The 21693-nt window shown below is 46.9% G+C and overlaps 1 protein-coding gene and 1 pseudogene across 2 annotated transcripts in view; one reads left to right on the top strand and one right to left on the bottom strand.

The window, feature by feature from the left end:
- Positions 1–1918: 1918 nt before the first annotated feature.
- LOC307222827 (disintegrin and metalloproteinase domain-containing protein 21 pseudogene) lies at positions 1919–5335 on the top strand (annotated as a pseudogene). The gene has a single exon. The product of its transcript is annotated as a disintegrin and metalloproteinase domain-containing protein 21 pseudogene (transcript).
- A 1178-nt stretch (positions 5336–6513) lies between these two features.
- The window catches only part of TMEM116 (transmembrane protein 116), a 32214-nt gene continuing 17034 nt past the window's right edge, over positions 6514–21693 (bottom strand). The window contains exons 6-11 of the mRNA XM_079987176.1: positions 16642–16691; positions 16041–16124; positions 13134–13260; positions 9413–9557; positions 8889–8962; positions 6514–7293 (exon numbers count right to left, since the gene is read on the bottom strand). Of these exons, the coding sequence (XP_079843302.1) occupies positions 7084–7293; positions 8889–8962; positions 9413–9557; positions 13134–13260; positions 16041–16124; positions 16642–16691 (690 nt within the window). The 3' untranslated portion in view covers positions 6514–7083. The remainder of the gene's footprint in view (positions 7294–8888; positions 8963–9412; positions 9558–13133; positions 13261–16040; positions 16125–16641; positions 16692–21693) is intronic.

The following is a 21693-nucleotide window of genomic DNA, read 5'->3' as shown; positions in this document are numbered from 1 at the left end:
GGTGCTCACTTGTTGGTTGTTACCTGGGTCTTCTTTCCCCCTTTTTTTGAAGATGGGGACCATTATGTACTGAAGTTCTCACCCTGGGCCAGCAGGGGGATGCTGTAGATAGTTATGCAAATAACGGATCGAAAGTGACGTTCAGTGATTGGATAGTTTTCGAAAGTTGTAAGGTGGCCCTGATGCCCTCCACCCCTACCGAGGCAGTCATCCGGGTGCTGCGAGGCCTTTTTGAAACGCATGGGTGTCCCGATGTTCTCGTCTCTGACAATGGACCGCAGTTCACCTCAGGCACTTTTGAGCTATACCTTTTGGGACTGGGCATCTACCATGCCCTAACGGCACCATTTCATCCATCCAGCAACGGGCAAGCGGATAGAATGGTGCGCTCGGCAAAAGAGGCACTGGCGAGCCTGGACCAGGGAGACTGGCACGAGCAGATTGCTGAATACTTGTTCGTGCAACACATCACCCCTCATGCGGCCCCAGGGCGGAGTCCTGCCGAACTGCATATGGGCCGCCGCCTCAGGTCTCCGCTCGACCGGCTTGGCTGCACCCGGACTTTGCCACGGCCGAACCCCCAGGCGGTGTCAACGCGCAACGGTCATTTGTTCCAGGAAACCAGGTCTTTGCCCGGAACTTTGTAGGGGACATTCCTTGGGTGCCAGCCACAGTAGTGGGAGTCACTGGACCTTGCTCGTACTAGGTGGTGCTCGAAGACGGACGTTTGTGGAGCTGGCACATAGACCAGCTTAGGCGCAGGGTTGGGGACTTGGGCACTACTGCAGTGCCCCCAACTGCGCTCATGGCTCCGGAACAGACACTTACAGATGGGAGGCTCCACCTACACCTCTCTCGCAAACTGGGGGCGTGGAGCCAAACCAAGCCGCTTCAGAGGGTCTGCCGGACTTCCCACAGACTCAGACCACTGCCGTGCCTGACATTCCGCCAACTCCACTTGCGGAGGTTCCACCCACAGCAGCGGTTCCAGGGGACTTGGTTTCAACGCCACCTAGGGTCACGCCAGAGCCTCAGCAAGAATCGGGCAGCCCACCGGACCTGGGTACCGCTCCCCGGCAGTCTGGCAGAGTTTCCAAGTGCCCAACTTATTTAAAGGACTATGTTGTTGGACATGTAATACTGTTGGTCTAATGGAAGTATGTGAAATGTAACCGATATGCTTTTGTGCCTAACTGAACCAATGTGTAGTGCTGTATATAAGGAAACTATTACGATTGTAACTAACGCCTTATCTCGGTGGGGAGGGGTGTTATGTAGTGAAGGTCTCACCCTGGGCCAGCAGGGGGATACTGTAGATAAGTGTTCAAATAAGGGATTGAAAGTGACGTTCAGTGATTGGATAGTTTTAGAAAGTTGTAACAATTATGTGTACTGGAGCTCTATATAAGCAGGCTGACTGTGCCCTTCAACTCAGTTCCTGTTCTGGCCTCTGAAAAAAGAAGAGCTGTTTGAAGAATCGCTGTGTCATCTGATATGTTCACCCACAACTTAACAGGGACAACATTTGCCTGCCTCCAGTCTGTAGGGACTTCACCTGTTCTCCAGGAATTCTCAAAGATTATAGACAGAAGCTCTGAGATTACATTCTCAAACCCCTTTAGTACCCTTGGGTACAGCTCATTAGACCCTGGAGCTTTTAATTTGTTTAACGTAGCTAGGTGTTCCTTTCCCACCACTTCTCTTATATTGGGCTGCAGTTCCCGCCTTGCATTGTTTTTTGTGTTATCACCAGGTTGGGCACAGCTTTCCTTTTGGATAGAGGTCAAGTAGGCGCTGAGCAGCCTCCACCTTCTCTCTGTCACTCAATAGCATTTCTCCATTTTCTCCCCGCAGAGGACCTACCACTTGCTTGTTCTTCCTGCTGCTTTGAACATAGCCAAATAAACCTTTATTATTATCTTTCACCTCTCTTGCAAGCCTGAGATCATTCTGAGCTTTAGCCCGCCTGACCTTTCCCCCTGTCACAGTTGGCTACTCATGTATACTCTTCCTTCACAATTCCCCTTTAAACCCACAGTGTGAATGTGGCCTAGGTTAGCCCTCTTGGCCAGATTCCAGCAATAAGTGGGTCCTGATCCACATCGAGAATAGCAAACAGCTGCTCTCTACCGTGTTCTGTGCTATTCCAATGCCCACCTGCCTCAGCCGATGGAATGTCCACATTCAAAAAAGCATGAGAAACTGTTAGCCTGGTCCTGGAATTTCCCACCACAGGAGAGGACATTTGAACCGGCGTGGTGGTTCCTCCTCCCTCTTTGTCGTCTCCTTTGTCATCTAGAAGTCTCTGGAAATACACTTTAGAAGATTAAATGAGAATTCCTAGGACTGGAGGAATATAATTATTGGGGTATCTTCCTCTCTCTGGTGTCCACCCCTCCTCCTTTTGGTCCTTGTTATCACCCGGAAAGGTGACCACAACAGCTTCTGAGAAGAGAAACTGGTGGTGCTTAGGCCCTAAAGTTGCGGAGGCCTTTAGAGTCAAAGGTTTAAGGACGGCCAGTGTTTTGGTTACCCTAACTCCATTTGAAAATGCCAGACAGCAGTGGCCACTTCACCTTTTTGAACTCTCTCACAACCAAATGATGTTGACGACTGTCAAGAGAGAGATGGTGGCAGTGGCAGGAATTGCCTTGTGTTTTCTTGAGCACGCTGACAAGTCTAAAAAAGCCTCTTGAGAATTAATGATTGGTGGGGATGTGAAGTCAGAAAGCCCAGTCTGTCTCCTCTCTACTCTAGGCTGTTTAAGGATAGTGAATAGTGGAAGCAAATCATGGCACGTGGCAGCGGTGGCCTCCACAAATGGCTGGTTCTGCAGTTGACAAATCCTGTTATTTTGCTGGGGTTCCTCCTTCCCACCAGCTCATTTCCTGCTCCTGAGTATACGTCATATGAAGTGATCACCCCAAGGCGGTTGGTGCTTTGGGGAGGGAAAGCCAAGAAGGGTGAACTTTCCTATATCCTCAATGTATCAGGAAAGGACTACGTCATTCAGTTGAAGCCCAGGAAGCACGACTTCCTGGTGAAAAACCTCCCACTCTTCACATACAGTTCCCAGGGCAGACGGATTGAAAGTCATCCCTACATCCCTGTTGAATGCTACCACGAAGGGCATGTGGATGGCGTAGCCAATTCGCTTGTGGTTCTTAAGACCTGTTCTGGCTTGACAGGATTCCTAAGTATCAGAGACAGAAATTATGGCATAGAGCCTTTCCACGATTCTTCAGCTTTTCAGCACCTTCTCTACCTGATCAACGAACCAAAGCCTTGTATGTGTGGAATGAGAGCTCCAGTTGCAAAGCGTCAGGCAGAAGAACTGAGGGCGGAAAGAGGGACCCGGCGTGACCCAAGGCACCCCAAATACATTGAACTGTACATTGTTGTGGAAGAGAAGCTGTTTCAGTTTGAAGGTGCCAATGAAACCAGGATGGCATACCTCATTTTGGACATAGTTAACTTAATGGGTGTGCACTTCCGGGTGCTACACACAAGTATTGTCCTGATTGGACTGGAGATCTGGAACACAGGCAACCCTTTCGAGGTTACAAATGACATTGTGTTGCTTCTGAATAATTTCAACAGCTGGAGAGTGAATGGTCTTGCGAAGTGGATGAAGCACGACACAGCCCTGTTGCTCACTCACCAGGAGTTCGAGCACACCCTCGGGAAGTCATACGGTAGTGCCATCTGCAGGCCAAGCTATTCTGCAGGGGTTTTGAGCTACTTGCAGAAGAATCCAATTCTCCTTTCAAGGGCCATGTCCCATGAGTTGGGTCATCACATGGGGCTTCAACACGACGAACCCAACTGTGTTTGTGGAGGATACAAAACCTGTGTCATGCATTCGTACCAGGCAGAAACGAACAAGTTCAGCAACTGCAGCATTCACAATTTTGCAGAACTTGTGCTGGAAGGGAACCTGGACTGCCTGAACAACAGGCCCCAAAAAATACCATCTATCAAGCATTGTGGCAATGGAGTGTTGGATAAGGGAGAAGAATGTGACTGCGGCGGCACGCAGAGGTGCAAGCAGAATCTTTGCTGCAACCCTGACTGCACCTTGAAGCCACGTGCACAATGCTCTTCTGGGCCATGTTGTAAAAACTGTCACTTCCTTCCAAGTGGAGAGCTTTGTCGAATTCAGATCAATGAGTGTGACCTTCCCGAGTACTGTAGTGGGAAATCTGAGTGGTGCCCCAATGATGTGTACATGCAAGATGGGACGCCGTGCAGCAAACACGATTCCCATTGTTATGCCAAGCAGTGTTGGACTCACAACTACCTATGCGCCAGGATCTTTGGCTATGGAGCCACAGCAGCTCCAGCATCCTGCTTTCGGTCTCGGAATACTGTGGGGGATGCGTATGGCAACTGTGGCAGGGATTGGACAGAAAGTACTTTTGCGAAATGCCAGCCTCAAGACGTAAAGTGCGGGAGAGTTCAGTGTACCAACGTCAAAGACATACCTTCAATACCACACTATACCGTGACTCCCACTGAGTTGTCAGGCGCTAGTGCTAGCTGCTGGAGCGTGGCCTACCATGGCGGGACAGATTTTGTGGATCTCGGAATGGTGCCTGACGGCACTCCATGTGGCCCTGGGAAACTCTGCAAGAACCATACGTGCATTTTCAGGAAGAAGGCAGTGTGTGATCCCCACAAAAAGTGCAATGACAGAGGTGTTTGTAACAACCACAAAAACTGCCACTGCAACAGCGGCTGGGCCCCTCCGAACTGCATGTTTTGGGGGTCTGGGGGAAGCATCGATGGTGGGTATCCAAGGCAGAACTGGAGCACAAAAGTCGTGAAACGAGCTTTTGAAACAGTGATCCCTTTAGGAGTCCTGGTTCTTGCCGCTATCACTTTCATTGTGCCAAGGCTGTGGAAGCTACCAGAATGGTATAGGCGATTCACCAGCTCACGGGTTGGAGGGAATCTGCAAGGCAGCAGCCCAGATGTTGACAAAGTTGATTCCTGTCACGTTTGCAAAGTAAAGGAAGGATTGAACTCTACAGATTCCAAAGAGTAATGCTTGTGGACATTTCAAGGCATCCTTGGACCTCCTGTTAAGACATCAACTGCACTCCAAAGCATCTATAATAAAGCAGAGGTTGGTGGCAACTGGACTCCAGTTCCCATCATCCCTGGCTGTTGACCATGCTGCGCCAGTGGCTGATGGGAACTGTAGTTCAGCTGTATGTCGGGGGCGGCGCACATGCTCCCTCATCCCAGAAATAAATTTCCCCTGTATATAGTCCTTATAATAGGAGCAACTGTAATACGGTCTTTGCTCTAATAAAATTTGCATTTTTCCCCAGTTGCAAAAGCCTTAAGAAGAATGCACGGAAATAGTTTAATGAAATCAAATGTTTCACTCCGTGCTGTGTAACGTAGCAGTAGTAAAACAGTTTGTCCTTGTTGGGTGACTAACTCAGAACTTCAAGGACCGTTAAGTGTCATTTCACTAGCATTTAGGAACTGGGTCTGCACAATTAACCATGTGTAGAAACTTGGCTTTCCCTCACTCGCCCTTTTCATCCAGGGTGAAACAGCAAAGACGTAACATGAGAAGCGTCCTGCTGACTCAGGCCAATGGCCCATCAAGTCCAACATCATGTTCTTACAGTGGCCAAACAGAGGCATGTGGTAAACCCACAAGCAGGACCTGAGCACAAGATTCTCTTATTGCAATTTGATGGCCAGGGCTGAGGGCAGTTTTGGTTCAAAGCGGCTGGAGGACACCATGTTGGCCAAAACTGAGCTTAGGCTGAGCAAATGATGGAAGAGAGACATGCTTATATGGCAGCTCAAACTTGCCCAGGAGGGAGTCCCATTGCAGGGGTGGCACTTGCTTCCAAGTAAACATGCAGAGATGTGCACAACTCGCAATGTATTCAAAGGGCCCCCTCGGTGTGTACAAGCGTACACACACACACACCACACACGATGGTGTGGTGTGTGTATGAGTCAGTGATAGCGCAGTAGTTAGAGAGCTGGACTAGGTCTGGGAGAGACTTGGGTTCGAATCCCCACTCAGACACAAAGCTCACAGGGTGCCTCTTGTGCCAGTCACAGTATCTCTGCCTAACCTACCTCACAGGGTTGTTGTAAGGATAAAGTGGGGAGGCGTAGGAGGTAAGCCAGCTTAAGGTCCTTGGAGGAATGATGAGATACAAGAAGAGAAGAAGAGTTTGGATTTGATATCCCACTTTATCACTACCTTAAGGAGTCTCAAAGCAGCTAACAATCTCCTTTCCCTTCCTCCCCCCCACAACAAACACTCTGTGAGGTGAGTGGGGCTGAGAGACTTCAGAGAAGTGTGACTGGCCCAAGGTCACCCAGCAGCTGCAGGTGGAGGAGCTGGGAATCGAACCCAGTTCACCAGATTACGAGTCCACCGCTCTTAACCACTACACCACACTGGCTCATATAAATGTTAACAGTAGTAGTAGTAGTAGTAGTAGTAGTAATAATAATAATATCCAAGACAATAAATGCCACATGTTCCCTTTTGTCTTTACTGTCGAGCGGAAAACGACAAAAACAAGCAGCTCTGAGGAAGAAAAGGTTGGCCCCACAGCAGCCTATTATCACACACATCCAGATTCCAACACAGTCCTGGAATAATCTCCTGTACAGGAACCGCTGTAGAATTAAAAGAGGCTCCCCTTCACCCATATAAATAACAGTTGTCAAACACACCATCCAGGTCCCATGACGAAGCCTCAGTTTTCCTGCTCCACCAAAAGGCTCATTAGGGAGAGGTTGCCGTTGTTGCCGCCGCTGGCCAGTCGCAGTCTTGCTCCTTGTGTAGACCAGTCCTTTTCTGAATGCCAAAGTTATTGGCCGTTCCCTCCCACCTGATAGGTTACAGGGCGCTGGACTGGATAAGGTCTCTTTAACTTGGCAGGGCATGGGTGGGATCAGGTGGGGAGCCTGGTGGGCCAAGGTGGCTGGGCTGCCCACCTTCCCCTCCGGCAATACGTGGCAGCGAGGAGGGTGCCAAAGGAGTGGGAGGAGAGAGTTTCGGGTGCTCAGCCAGAGGGACTCCAAAAGCTCCCTTGCTCACAGCGCCGTGGAGCCCGCAGCGGACTTGGCCTCCACCTGGCGTCCAGCAGCGGGGAGCGTGCTTTCGTAGAACCTCTTCTGGGACCGCAGGAGCGGCGTCTGGGTCTCGCCGTCTTGGCAGGCCCTGCGCTTCAGGCAGCGGAACGTATGCTGGGTCCAGCAGTAAACGGCGCAGTTCAGGAGGCCCTGGGATGACGCCGTCAGAGCCTAGGAGAGAGATGGGGAGACGGGCAGGGTCAGTGGCTGCAGCAGAACTGGAGAGCAGCCAAATTCCAGTTGAAGCAGCAGAATCCGGCGGTGCCATTTCAACCCGCTCTTCCCCCCCCCCAAGACCATGAGGACTAGCTCCTTAATTTACTTTTTTGGGAGAAGGACCACAATGCAGAACTAAAGCTCTTGATCTGCATGGCACCTCCAGGTAGGTCTGGGAGGGACCCTTGCCTGAAAGCCACTGGTCCAACTCCACGAAATACTTTGCATTCATGTTGAGGCCTGGTCCGTTTCCAGCCTCTCTGGAGTCTCCTATCCTCACTGTCGCTGCTGTTTACTGTGCTTTTCTTCGGCTATCGTCTTGTTTTCCTTCCTTAAATGTATTCCGTCTCCTTATCCACATCTTTAAACAGACAAAAAGGCCTCCTCTGAAATTGTTTGCCTCAGCTTTCCCCCCCCCCCTTTTCGTACCTTCCGCATTCGAAACAAGGTGCTCTACCGCTGCCCCTCCCCATTATAAATCTTTGACATGAAATAACATGAATACTGCCCACGACTCTCCTTGGGTTGTCTTGAACCTGTTGCTCAGCCTGACATACCTCACAGGGTTGGTGTGAGAATAAAATGGCAACACAGGGAGGGGGAACAGTGTAGATTGTCATCTGAGAAGATACTGGGGTAGAAATTCCATAAACCTAGTGGCCCCAAAGAGCAGCCACTCCCCCCCCAAAAAAAAATCCCCATTTGCTTTTCAGAATGAGCACCCCAGTGCGATTTTGAAAGACGAGTAGAACCTGCAACAAAATGTTGCAGCGGGGTTCAGCACACTGCAACCCCTTTCGCCTCCCCTCCTGGAAAAGGCCTAGTTAAGCATGACAATTCCATTTCCTTCTCCATCCTGTTTTTTCTATAGAAAAACAACCCACCTGCCCAAAAGCAAAAGTCGATCAGCATTGTGTAGCTCCTGAACAGGCTCAGTAGACTTGCCAGGTTAGGAGCACCCCCGTCCCCATAGATTTCAGGGCCCAAACTTGAGACCTGGGGGGCGGAGGGGGTGCTGGTGATTATCTCTGCCCTCCTTCCCACCACTGAGCCCTGAAGATGAAAAGAGGGGGGAGCAGAGGCGGGCAGGACCCTACAAGCCTAGGCAATAAGTTGTAGCCAGCTCACACAGGGCTGAAGCGAACAAGCTGTATGCAGAGTTGTCATTTTTGAAAAAGGCACTCTCACCCAGCTGGAGATGACAGGAAAACCTGTTCCTGTCTTCCCTGGGCTGTTTTAGCATTCCCCTACCCCAACATAACGGGACACAGGTGGCGCTGTGGGATAAACCACAGAGCCTGGGACTTGCTGATCAGAAGGTCGGCGGTTCGAATCCCCGCAACGGGGTGAGCTCCCGTTGCTTTGTCCCTGCTCCTGCCAACCTAGCAGTTCGAAAGCACTTCAAAGTGTAAGCAGATAAATAGGTACCGCTCCGCGGAAAGGTAAATGACATTTCCGTGCACTGCTCTGGTTCGCCAGAAGCGGCTTAGTCATGCTGGCCACATGACCCAGAAGTTGTTCAGGGCTTCAAAGATTAACACAATGCTTACCTCTAAAACACAAAATCCCATGTACGGCCTGGTGTGCTCCAAAGATGTCAGTCTGAAGATTCCAAGGATAAAGGCTGGAAAAATCAAAAGGGGAGGACTCAGTCACCAATAAAATCACATCGCTGTAGCCCCAAAGTGACTTCAGTAAGGCACAGCTAGGTGTTTTTATTTCCCCAGCCAATTATTTGTTTTACTTATTAAACCTGTATCCTCTCAAAGAAGCCCCAGGATGGCAAACTTCAAAACTTTAAAGCAGGCTTCCTCAACCTCAGCCCTCCAGATGTTTTCAGACTACAATTCCCATCATCGCCTGCCCCTAATTTTCCAGAATGCTTTTTTTGTGGGTTATCGGGAGAAAAGGTAAGAAGGAACATTGTTTTATTTATTTCCTTTAAATTAACTTATCTGAGAGGGCAAGCCACAGATATATCTATATCTACTTATCCGGGGGTAACTCTCATGGACTTTCTAGACACGTAACAAGGCAGACTGTCAAAGGCAGGGCATTTCCCAGCTTTCCTTACCTGGACCCCAGCAGCAAAAAAATATCATGGGGTACAAAAACACTCTTTGCTCTACCATCTTAATCATCGCCCACTCCTGATCGCCCACGTAGCCAGTTGAATTCAGAAACCTCTTATACAGCCCTCTGGCTTGGAGAAGCAAAACCTGCAGAAAAACCAAAACCAGTTATCAGAATCTACTACAGTCATACCTCATGTTACGGACGCTTCAGGTTACGTGTTTTCGGGTTATGGACTGCGGGAAACCCGGAAGTACCGGAACAGGTTACTTCTGGGTTTCGCCGCATGCGCAGAAGCGCTAAATCGTGCTTTGCGCATGCGCAGAAGCGTCAAATTGTGCCTACACAAACGTGGCACTTCAGGATGCAAACGCTGCGGGTTGCGGACATGCCTCCATCACAGATTACGTCCGCAACCCGAGGTTCTACTGTAGTTCCTTCTGATCACGTTTAATGAGGAGGTCTGGGCTCTAAGCCCCAGGCAGCAATGAAGCCCAGGATTAAATACACCCTGACTTCCTCAGAGGAAGGTGTTGCTATAAATCTCACTAACATGAGCAATACACTCAATGTGTAAATAAAATAAAATTCAGCACAACCTTCTGCTTATAATAGCAATGAAGTAGATGAAACAGGTAGCACCAAAAAATACAGCAAAATCGCATGTGGCATGTGAGTTACATTTAGGGCTGGGCGATATATTAATACAGCGTCCAAAACTGGCTTGAAGTCTATACTGTGATATCAGCGTCATAGTTTTGACCTGGCAATATATCGCAAAACATGATGTGTGTGTGTGTGTGCTATGCAAAAATCACAATGCGAGGAAAACTGTGAAGCCAGCTAATGCCTCTACATAGCTCCAGCCTTATTTCAGACGTGATATATTGGTATATTGCTATGTTTAGCTGGTGATATATTGCGATGTTGAAAACCAGATATTGCACAGCCCCATATATGCAAAACCACATATACTTGAACTGCCCTCCCGTGACCCTCCTTACCTTCCTGAGCCAGCAAGAGAGCAGACCTTACCCCCCCAAGCAAGGCAGAGAGTTTTTAAGCACTGTTTTCCTTACTGTGCAAGTCTCATTTAGCACACAAGCTCTGGGATGCTCTCACGAGGTCTCGTAGGGCCATCTAAGTTCCCATGAAATCTCGTGAGAGCATCCCAGAGTCCAGTAGGCAACGTGGGGTGCTTAAAAGCTCTTTCCACATCAGGAAAACACAGCACAAAATGAGCTTTTACACTCTCCACCTTGCATGCAATTAATTTGCAAGGTTTCAATTTGCAAGGTTGAAATTGTGCAAGTCAATTGCCCATAAGATGCAATTGCACTGTATTGCAAATATGGTATCTCACACCGATACGCCCATCCGACATTGGCTCTTCCTAGTCATCAAAATGCTAGAGAACGTTGAGGTCTCATCAGCATGTGGTGGGCATGTGGGAAAGTGGCTCAGTTCCAGGAAGAATTTGTTGAAATAAAAGCAAATACTGAACCAAACACGTCTAAATGTCCAGAGCTGGCTCTGCTCAGCCTTTCTGCATGAGGTAGCACTAAGTTGGGACGCGGGTGACACTGTGGGTAAAACCTCAGTGCCTAGGACTTGCTGATCGTAAGGTCGGCGGTTCGAATCCCTGCGGCGGGGTGAGCTCCCGTCATTCGGTCCCAGCTCCTGCCCACCTAGCAGTTCGAAAGCACCCCTAAGTGCAAGTAGATAAATAGGTACCGCTTTATAGCGGGAAGGTAAACGGCGTTTCCGTGTGCGGCACCGGTGCTGGCTCACCAGTGCAGCTTCGTCACACTGGCCACGTGACCTGGAAGTGTCTTTGGACGGCGCCGGCTCCCGGCCTCTTGAGCGAGATGAGCGCGCAACCCTAGAGTCGGACACGACTGGCCCGTACGGGCAGGGGTACCTTTACCTTTACCTTTAGCACTAAGTTACAGTTCAAACCCCTGGTGGCCAGGCTCGTAATAATGAGATGCTGGAAGAATCGGGGGGGGGGGGTGCTTCTTTGACAAATTGGTACAATGCAGTATGTTAAGCAGCACTTGTGGAAAAATTGACTAACAGAATAAAATTCACATATGGTTTAAAGCACAAAGACTCTTTTGCAATAGACAGGGACAGCTTTATTATGTACACAGCTAAAAATGAAAAGAGGACTGCCTTCACATTATGAAACTGTTGGGTAAGCATAAACTGTATAGTTATGGGTTTGCAGGGAGCAAGGTTCTCCTAAAATTCCTGGGTGCCCAGTTCTCCCCACAATTTCTGAAATTAGTAAATGAGGGGTTCGGTCAAATTATTTGGCAAGGCCTAAAAAATAAGTCAAGCCAGCTTCCTCAGGAGGTTGGCGGAGAGAGGTGCCATTGAAGAACAAAAACAGGCGATGGCAGAAAAGGCGTGACATTCAGTTTCAGGCAAGAAAGGGGATAGACACCAGCTGTGAGTTAGTTCGCAAAAGGCAATAGCAGAGCTGGGAGAGGGAGGCTACCAGGATTACAGAGAGTGGTGTCACCCCAGGGAAAAAATATCTATGATTCCATGATTCTACTGTGGGGAGCTTGTGGGGAGTGTTGTCCCAACTAGGGTTTCTCGAAGCCTCACTGCCTGCACTGCCTGCTCCCCCTTTCCATTTTAAGCCTGGTGGACTAGGCCCTACGGGTCCCTCTGGGTTGCAACACCAGTCTGTAGCTCAGTGATACTGGACAGTTTTAGAAAATTTACAGTTACGTTGTACTGGAGCTCTATATAAGCAGGCTGACTGAACCCTTCAGTTCAGTTCTGTTCTGGCCTGTGAATAAACAAGAGCTGTTTGAAGAATCGCTGTGTCGTCTGATATGTTCACCCACAACTTAACACTGGCGACGAAGGTGGGATCGATGGACATCAGAGCACAGCCAGATGCGGCCACTCTCTAAGCGGAATCACTGAGCTGAATCACTGAACGTCACTTTCGATCCCTAATTTGCATAACTATCTACAGTATCCCCCTGCTGGCTCAGGGTGAGAACTTCAGCACATAACAGATACAACATCTGCTTTGCATGAAAAAGGTCCCAGGTTCAGTCCCCGACAGCATCTCCAGGTAGGGCTTGGGCGAGAACCCGGTCCAAAACCCCAGAGAGCTGCTGCCAGTCAGTGTAGGAAATATTGATCCAGATGGGCCAATGATCTGTACAAGGCAGCTTCCCATGTTCTGCCAGCTGATCCTAAGGGCCTCAAGGCTTGACTCTCCAGTCCAGCCAACTTTTTCGTGCCTGAGTCTTTCCCGTGGGTACTGCTTTGGGTCTTGATCTCTGCCTAGTTTTGATTCTATGCCCCTATCTCTGGCCCTTCTTGCTGTTCCAGAACCTGAATCCCTCCTCAAAACAAAATAAAAAAAAATTCTTCCAGTAGCACCTTAGAGACAAACTAAGTTTGTTATTGGTATGAGCTGAAGGTATCTGAAGAAGTGTGCATGCACATGAAAGCTCATACCAATAACAAACTTAGTTGGTCTCTAAGGTGCTACTGGAATAATTTTTTTTATTTTGTTTCGACTACGGCAGACCAACACGGCTACCTACCCATAACTGAATCCCTCCTATTTTAGACCCCACCCTGGCTTCTCGAATACCTCCCTGCCCACACCTGAAATTCCAGATCACCTGGAGCCCAGCTCTGCTTTTCCTGAGGCCAACTTTTTTGTAATGAGCGCCTGTGTCTCTTACCAGGATAGCAATGAAGCTGGCTAGGAATGAGATGAAAAAAACTCCAATGCCGTAAGAGAACATCACACCGCAAGGATGTTGATGGGGACCCGTGATGAACTTGACTTCTGTGTGCATCAAGAGGCATCTGCCGGACAGAAAGGAGATAGAAGGTCCATAGATAGCAACACCCTAGTGGTCCCGGGCCCTAAGGAAGTCAGATTAGCCTCAACCAGAGCCAGGGCCTTTTCAACACTGGCTCCGGCCTGGTGGAACACTCTGTCTCATGAGACCAGGGCCCTGAGGATCTGATTTCTTTCTGCAGGGCCTGTAAGACAGAGTTGTTCCGCCTGGCCTTCGGCTTGGAATCAACTTGATCCCTTCCCCCTCTTTCCTTTTTCCTTTCTCCTTCTGTGATGGAACTCCTATTTGGGGACTTCCCTGGCTTTTTTCTGGCCCACGTAGGACCAGTCTGGATAGTTTGCCTTGGTGAAGATTTGACTTTTTCATCCCCCCATAAAGTTTTTGATTTGAGTTTCTACTGAAATGAGGCTGCATTTTAATGTTGTGTTCTAATCTTGTTTTTAAGTTGTATTTTAATTAATTGTTTTTATACCTGGTGTTAGCCTCCCTGAGTCCGGTATTGGCTGGGGAGGGCATAAATAAAATTTATTATTATTATTATTATTTATTAGAAGGGGACCCTAGTCCCTGATAAAGCACAATATGGACTCACAGTCCTGTGGGACAGGCTGTAGAGGCTCACACAGGCAGGGCCAATCATTGTCAAAAGGAGGCACCCCATGTAGCCTGGTTGCTGTAGCCCATGAGTGGATAACCTCGAGGCTGGATTACTGCAACACGCTCAATGTCGGGCTGCCCTTGGAAGCTTCTGCTGGACGCAAGAACTACCTACTCTGGAAGAATGGCAAACAAAGGTGATTGACTTTATGGGATTGGCCGAGATGACGGGCAGAATCCGTGACCAGGGGAAAGAGACAGTGGAAGAGGACTGGAAGAAATTTAAAATATATCTCAAGAACAATTGTAAAATTGACGAATGTTAAGATGTCAGGGGGTAAGAGGTAAAGAAATTGCAGCAGTAATCAAAAAAAAAACTAAAGGAACTTTTATGAAAGGGAATTAAGATAATGGACCTAAGGGTTGCTAAAGAATCACTAAACAAGAATGCAGGGATGGGGAGGTATGGGGAAGTCAAAAGAAAGAAGGGTATGAAAAGATCAGTTGGAAATTATGTTGTTTTGTGGTACTTTTGTTATCTGTTTGAAAAACGAATAAAAATTATTATAAAAAAAAAGGAAGCTTCTGCTGGTGGCCAGAGTGCTGATGGGGCCCCTGGCTGACATCTCAAACTGGGCCAGGTTCAAGCTCCTTGTATTATTTTACAAAGCCCTGAATGACACAGGTCCAGGGCATCTCAGGGGCCAACTGAACACTGAGATCACCTGCAGGAACGTCGTAGTTGGCGAGGCTCATCTGAGATCGACACAGAAGCGAGCCTTTAGTGTCATTAGCCAGCTCCTGCGTAAGACTCTGCCGAGAGAGATTCAAACATTCACCTTTTATACTAATTCTCAAATGGAAACTTTTCTTTGCAGCCAGGCTTTTTTTCCTTTCTGTTAAAAAATGTATATTTCTTTTTATTTATTTAAACAAGAACATACACTTCAACAACACACAAGAACAGAAGAACAACAAAACTGAATGAAAACTAAAATTAAACATGCACACAAAATTCAAATTTGGTTGTTTCATTCACATTCCACGGGGAAAATATATGATTGTTGTGGGGGTGGTAATAAGATATGTAAAAAGATATGTTTTATTTATAAATATCAGGATCTAATGAAATTCTCACTTAAAGCTGTAAGAGCTAGTGGAATGGTCTTCCTTGAGAGGTTTTGAACTCTCCTTCCTTGGAAGTTCTTAAGCAGATGTTGGATGGCCATCTGTCATGAATGCTTTAGCCGAGATTCCTGCATTGCAGGGGTTGGGCTAGATGACCCTTGGGATCCCATTCTATGATTCTATGATTCCTAAGAGTCATTTGGACCTTGCAATCATTAATATACAAAATTAAATTTTGCAGTGTATTTGAAAATGAAGCTTTTTTTGTTTGCTCTCTACTGTACCTTGATTTTTTTAGTTATTTTTTTCAGCAGTAACTGCAGACCAGATTTAGCTATACCATAAATCCTTAGTTAATCCCTAATCCCTCTAAATACTTCCATTTTCTTGTGATAGCCCTCCTGGCAGCTAACAATTAATACATATTCGATTCCATAGCCAAACCATCTTCATTTGGCCCACCCTATATCCCCAGTAATGCTAAGAATTGGTATTCTGCTTATGAAGAAAATTAAGAAGCATTTTCCGTAATAGTCAGCTGATGAAGTGTTTAAATTGTTGTTTGGCTTTTAATATGCTATCATTGTTGCAAACCGCTTTGATTTTTTAAAAAAAAATGAAATTGCGGTATGCAGATAGTTTTGCAATGGCTAAATAAATGTCTAATTGTTAGAGGGCTCCATTCAATGCTGTGGAAGGTGCAGTCTTGATTCATTCAGCAGGTATTTCGTAATTCTATTGTTGCACCCTTATGTAAGATGAGGACTGGTGCTTCAGAGGGGTCCACAAAACCAGAGCCTGGATCCCCAATGGAAGTAATGACATCATAAAAAAAACTTTGGAAGAGGATTTTCTCAGCTCCTTTAAGAATCTCCCTCAGGAAGAGCAACAAACAGTTATCAAGAGGCTTGATCTTATGAGCCAGACATTGAAAGAGATTAAAGAATCGGAGGTAGAGACTGACAATAGACCCAATGGCCACAACAGAATGATAACTATAGAACCACCAGAGTATTGGATTCATTCAACAACAACTGAAGTGCGGTCAGATTGACTCACCCATGTTCCGCAGTGAAGTTCTGATAACATTCGTAATAGTTGCCCAGCCCAAACACGGGAACCATCAGTAAGAGAGGGACAGAGCTGGAAGAAGAAATGGACAGCGTCCCAGTTAAGACAGGCCTCCCGTAAATCTTCTTTCCAGGGAGAACAAAGAAACAGGATTGCTCACAGTCCAGAGTGCGTGGATATCCGAATCTGCTTCATATGGAATCAGATATTTGGGCCACCTTTGACTACACCATACATTTAAAGCACCACATTTAAAGCACTACCACTTTAAACAATCTTTGCTTCCCCCAAAGAATTATGGGAGCTGTAGTTTAAGAGTGCTGGTAGTTAGTTGTTAGGAGAACCCCATTCTTCTCCCAGAGCTGCCATTCCCAGAGTTCCTTGGGCATGGAGACTTAACTGTTAAACAACTCTGGGAATTATAGTGTAATAAGAGAGGAAGAAAAACCTTTCTTTACCAACCTTCTCCACTAACCACATTGTTGTTTTCTTGGCTGCTTAAATATATACTACTTTTGCTTTTTTAAAAACAAAACCAAACCTTTCTTTCTGAATGGAGGAAGCCCTATTCCAAACCATTTAAACTTACCCAGACAAAAAGATAGCTGTTCGGCCAATGTGATTTACGTAGCTTAGATTCTACAAAAGAAAGAAAAAACCACACACAAGAGATTTAACTGCTTTGTATAGTTTTGACACAAGACGGGGAGTCACCATTTTGATAATGCATAAAACAATTGCGTGTGACAGTAATCCATCATCTCACGCTCATTTGACTTGCACAATTTCAACCACACACAGATGGAGGTGGGCTGGCTCAAATTGCACAAGTCAATTCTCAAGGAAGTTGGAGAGCTTGGCAGCTCTTTCCACGCCGAGTCTGCTTGGGCCTACCAGGTTAGTTGTTGGCTTCCATCTATCTTGGGAGACAATGGAGGTGTGAAACTTTGGGGATGGAGTCAAGCTGTTGCAAAGTTGCAGCGCTTGTTGTGGCGGCTGTAGAGACCAAGGTGGGAGAGACATGTTTTGTTGCAGCTGGGGCAGATGAGATTTCTCATGAGAATTCCTAGCTATTCAAATGCTGATGAATTTTCAGGATGACATTTTAAAGAGGGTGGGGGAAGCAAACATGCAGAATTGTAGGGAACTGAACTTCAGACTGAACAGTGGTACCTTGGAAGCCGAATGGAATCCGTTCCGGAAGTCTGTTTGACTTCCAAAACATTTGGGAATCAAGGAAGCTCCAGCAGCCAATCAGAAATCAAGGAAGCCACATTGGACGTTCGGGTTCCAAAAGAACATTGGCAAACCGGAACACTCACTTCCGGGTTTGTAGCGTTCAGGAGCCAAAACGTTCGACTCACAAGTCATTCCTTAACCAAGGTACAAGTGTACTGGAAAAAGAGACACTGATTTGACAGATTCCTCCATCACTCATCCCACAGAAGGGTCATGAGCCAAAGCAAGGAAGCTTTAATTATGGAAATCTGGCTGAGCTGTCGAGAAGGAATAAAAGTATCGTTGGATTGGAGTTTCCCCGAGATCTGCTCTTTAGCATCAAAGAATATGAAGAAGACTGGCAGAAGGGACGCGGAAAAGAGTTAAGAGCCTCGGACATAAGATCTCCAGGTTGATGGACTGTATGGAGTTGACGGAAGTGGCTGGCAGAGTCCGAGACTGGGGAGAGGAGATGGTGGAAGAAGATTGGAAATTTAAAGTCTATATATAGAAGTAATGTAAAATTAATGAGTGATAGAAAAATGTTGGAAGGAAATTTTATTGCTTTACCTGAAATGCTATAAAGGAGTTAAACTTAAATAAGTATACTAATTTTAATGGAAATAAGATTAAAAATATGTTAAGACATTTATATGATAGAAAATAGAGAAAGATGGAAAGGAATTGCTGAAACAATTAATGGAAGTGGAATACAAAGAGGGAGGTGAGAGGAGGTCAATGATACAAGGGAATGAAAGACAGAATATGGAAAAGGTCTGATGTATCTTTTTAAATTGTTTTTGTTTGGTTTGGTTTAGTTTATTGTGTTAGTTTAATGTGTTAAGGTTGTGTTTTGTATTGTTTATGTATTGTATTTTCTCTTTTTTGTTCTTTTTCTTTCTTTTGTCTTCTTTCTTCCTTTTCTTTTTTGTAAGCTCTAAAAATAATAAATATTATTATATAAAAAAAAGCAAGGAAGCAGGCTGCAGGAACCTGCAGCGGGGTTACATAGAGGTCAAGATAGGTGTTATTCCAGCCACTGGGAAGGTCAAAGTAAGGGCTGACAGTGTTGGGTTTCCAGGCCATGCCAAATGCCAACATCTGGTGTTTGTGTCCTATGAGATCTTCTTCACAGGAAGATGTGGAATCAGAGAATTGTACCGTTGTCCACACTCTGCAATTCTGGAATCACAGCTCAAGAATCCTTGGCAGGTGGCCATCCAACCTCTGCCTAAAAACCTCCAGTGATGGAGAGTCTCCCACCTTCTAAGCTAATTCTTGCCTTCAGAAAGTGCTACTTAAAGTTTGGCAGGAAACTCCTTCCTTGCCATTTGAACCCATTGATTTGATCCTCTCTTCTGGAGCAGCAGAAAACAAGATCGCTCCATCTTCCATGTGGTGGCCCTTCAGATGTTTGAAGATGGCTCTCATATCTCAAGACTCATCTTCTCCAGGCTAAACATCCCCAACTCCCTCAACCATTCCTCATATGGTTTGCAGACCCTTTCCTCCTGAATCTTGTGGCTGCTTTGGGTGCCCAGGCACACACTACACTGTGGGTTTGTGGTCCAGGCCTGAATCTTTAGGTGCCTGGGGGCAGCTTGACCTCAGCATCTCCAGCTATTGGAGGGAAGGGGTGTGGGTGGGTAGTACAGTGATACCTCGGGTTACGAACTTAATTCGTTCTGGAGGTCTGTTCTTAACCTGAAACTGTTCTTAACCTGAAGCACCTCTTTAGCTAATGGAGCCTCCTGCTGCCGCTGTGCCACCACTGCACGATGTAACCTGAAGCATATGTAACCCGAGGTACCACTGTAGATGCTTGAGAACCAGGAGGAAGAGGCTGACAAGGGACTATCCCACACCAAGGAGACAAATAACTTGTTATGCAATGGGAGTGTCCCCCCCCCCTTCTTTCTCTTCCAGACCTGGATTTATGGGCAGCACTCATAAGAGTGAGGAGGCAAAAGTTGACAGAAGAGAAAGAGAAGGTAAGTGAAGCTGAAAAGAGAGAAAGAGAAAGAAACAGAGAGAGAGAGAGAGAGAGAGAGAGAGAGAGAGAGAGAGAGATCTGCCTCAATCAGTCTGGCCAATGTTGGGAGTTGTAGTTCGCAACGAAGGGGGAGAAATTTGCTACTCCTTGCATTTTAATCCAAACTCTTCCCAATGCACAACTCACAAACTCCACCCTCATCAGGCCTCCTCTTCCCCAATTTGTCCAATTTGTCTTTTAAAGCCATCCAAGTTGGCGGGCATCCCTGCCTCGCCTGGAAGTGAGTTCCATTCTTTAACCATGTGTTGCGCGAAGAAGGACTTTACTGAATCTGTTCTGAATCTTACAGCATTCAGCTTCATTAGATGTCTACGAGTTCTTGTGTTAGGAGAGAGGGAGAGAAATGTTTCTTCGCCAGCTCTTTGGCGAAGAATGCTTTAGGTAAAGGTAAAGGGACCCCTGAGCATTAGGTTCAGTCATGGCCGACTCTGGGGTTGCGGCGCTCATCTCGCTTTATTGGCCGAGGGAGCCGGCGTACAGCTTCCGAGTCATGTGGCCAGCATGACTGAGCCGCTTCTGGCGAACCAGAGCAGCACACGGAAACGCCGTTTACCTTCCCGCCGGAGCGGTACCTATTTATCTACTTGCACTTTGATGTGCTTTCGAACTGCTAGGTTGGCAGGAGCAGGGACCGAGCAATGGGAGCTCACCCCGTCACGGGGATTCGAACTGCCGACCTTCTGATCAGCAAGTCCTAGGCTCTGTGGTTTAACCCACAGCACCACCCTTGTCCCTTGCTTTACCAACCTAGCAATCCAGCTCACAAATCGTGCAGCTGCCTCCACCTGCAGAAAGTACACAGAGAGCTCCCTGTGTTCCTTGAGACAGCGGTGTCCGTTCTGAGTCGAGCCAGTTGTGGAGGGACTGCTGATCACTGAGCAGGTGAAGTATTTACTTAGGTTTGTCTTTTTCTAAGAACTGTGTCCCTCTGTTCCCAAACAGTGACGCTCGCTCCTCAAGAGTGTTGTTCGAGGGCAGATTACGGCAAGGGAGCGGTTTTGCGTCCGCCTCTGCTCAGGACGACCTGCTCTGCTCAGGTTACTGACACTGCAAACAGCAACCATTCCTTTGCGGACCACCCTAGACAACGCCCACCAAACATTACATGGCTATGCATGGATGCAAGTCTATGCATCACTTTCCCATCAGGGAGCGGATTAGCAGGTACAAGACAAGCCCAGACTCCATGGCTTTTCCCCAACAGACACTCAGAATTTTCTGCTTGTAACAGCGTGAATCGCACATCAAGGATCAATGCTTGAGATCCAAAGTATTTGTAGTGGCCAGCTGTAGGAGGCTGTATCACATGATGCAGGTCATATGATTGTATGTCTCAGGCCAGTTATGGTTTTTCCCCTCTAGTAAATCATTAACCAAAAGAGCAAACATCTTACTTGCTTTTTTAATAATGCTCCCTGCAACTCTGTGTTCAGGATAGCAAGGAAGGTGCCAAACCAGCCAGCAATATAACATATATAATATGTGCTATGTAGTGAACAACTTAACAATATGTTATATAATATTTTATATAACATATACAATATGAAGAAGCCGTGGTGGAAGGTAGAGAAACTACAAGCAGGCAAGGTGTCCATGAAATTTTGGATAGCCTCCATGGGCACACACCATGTTATCAGGGTTATAACACCTATACACACCACACCACAACCTCACAAAAAATGTAACCAGCCCTGTATGAAAAGAAAATCGAGGGGAATCACGTCCAGAATTTGCAGGCATCAAATTCATGTTCTCTAAGAATGTTTGAAGAGCCTTTTGGATCAGGGAAAAAACAATGCTGTCCAGGGTTGTAAAGACTGCGGAGAGAATAACTGGGTGCACTCTTCCCACCTTGGATCAAATCTATGCTTCCAGGTGCCATAAGAAAGCTGCAGAGATAGCGCAGGATAGTGCGCACCCAGGAAATGATCTCTTTCAGCTTCTGCCTTCTGGAAGAAGGTACAGGGTTATAAAGACTAGGACTGGCTGCCTGAGAAACAGTTTCTATCCAAATGCGATTTGGATAGTCTCTATGGGAGTATATTGTATTTTAAAATGGGGTATCAGAGTTTTTAGGGGCTAACCAGGTTGGGATAGCTGGGATAGCAGGCTTGTTGGTTTTTGAATGTCTTATGTAGATTTTTTTCAATTTTGTTGTTCTGTATGGGACAATGACAATAAAGATTATCGTATTGTATCTCTGTTGGCATTCTGTTCTCACAGCAGCCACCCAGGTGCCTGTGGGAAACAGGACCCAAACAGAAGAGTGCTTTCTCTGCCTGTGTGCTCCAGCGACTCATTTACAGGAGCATGTCTGCTTCTGACTGTGGAGCATAGCCACTGTGGCTAGTAGCCATTGATAGCCTTTTC

Source organism: Podarcis cretensis, assembly GCF_951804945.1.
Source record: "Podarcis cretensis genome assembly, chromosome: 8".
Taxonomy (NCBI): domain Eukaryota; kingdom Metazoa; phylum Chordata; class Lepidosauria; order Squamata; family Lacertidae; genus Podarcis; species Podarcis cretensis.
Note: the sequence above shows the minus strand (reverse complement) of the source record. Positions and strands in the feature narration are given on the sequence as shown.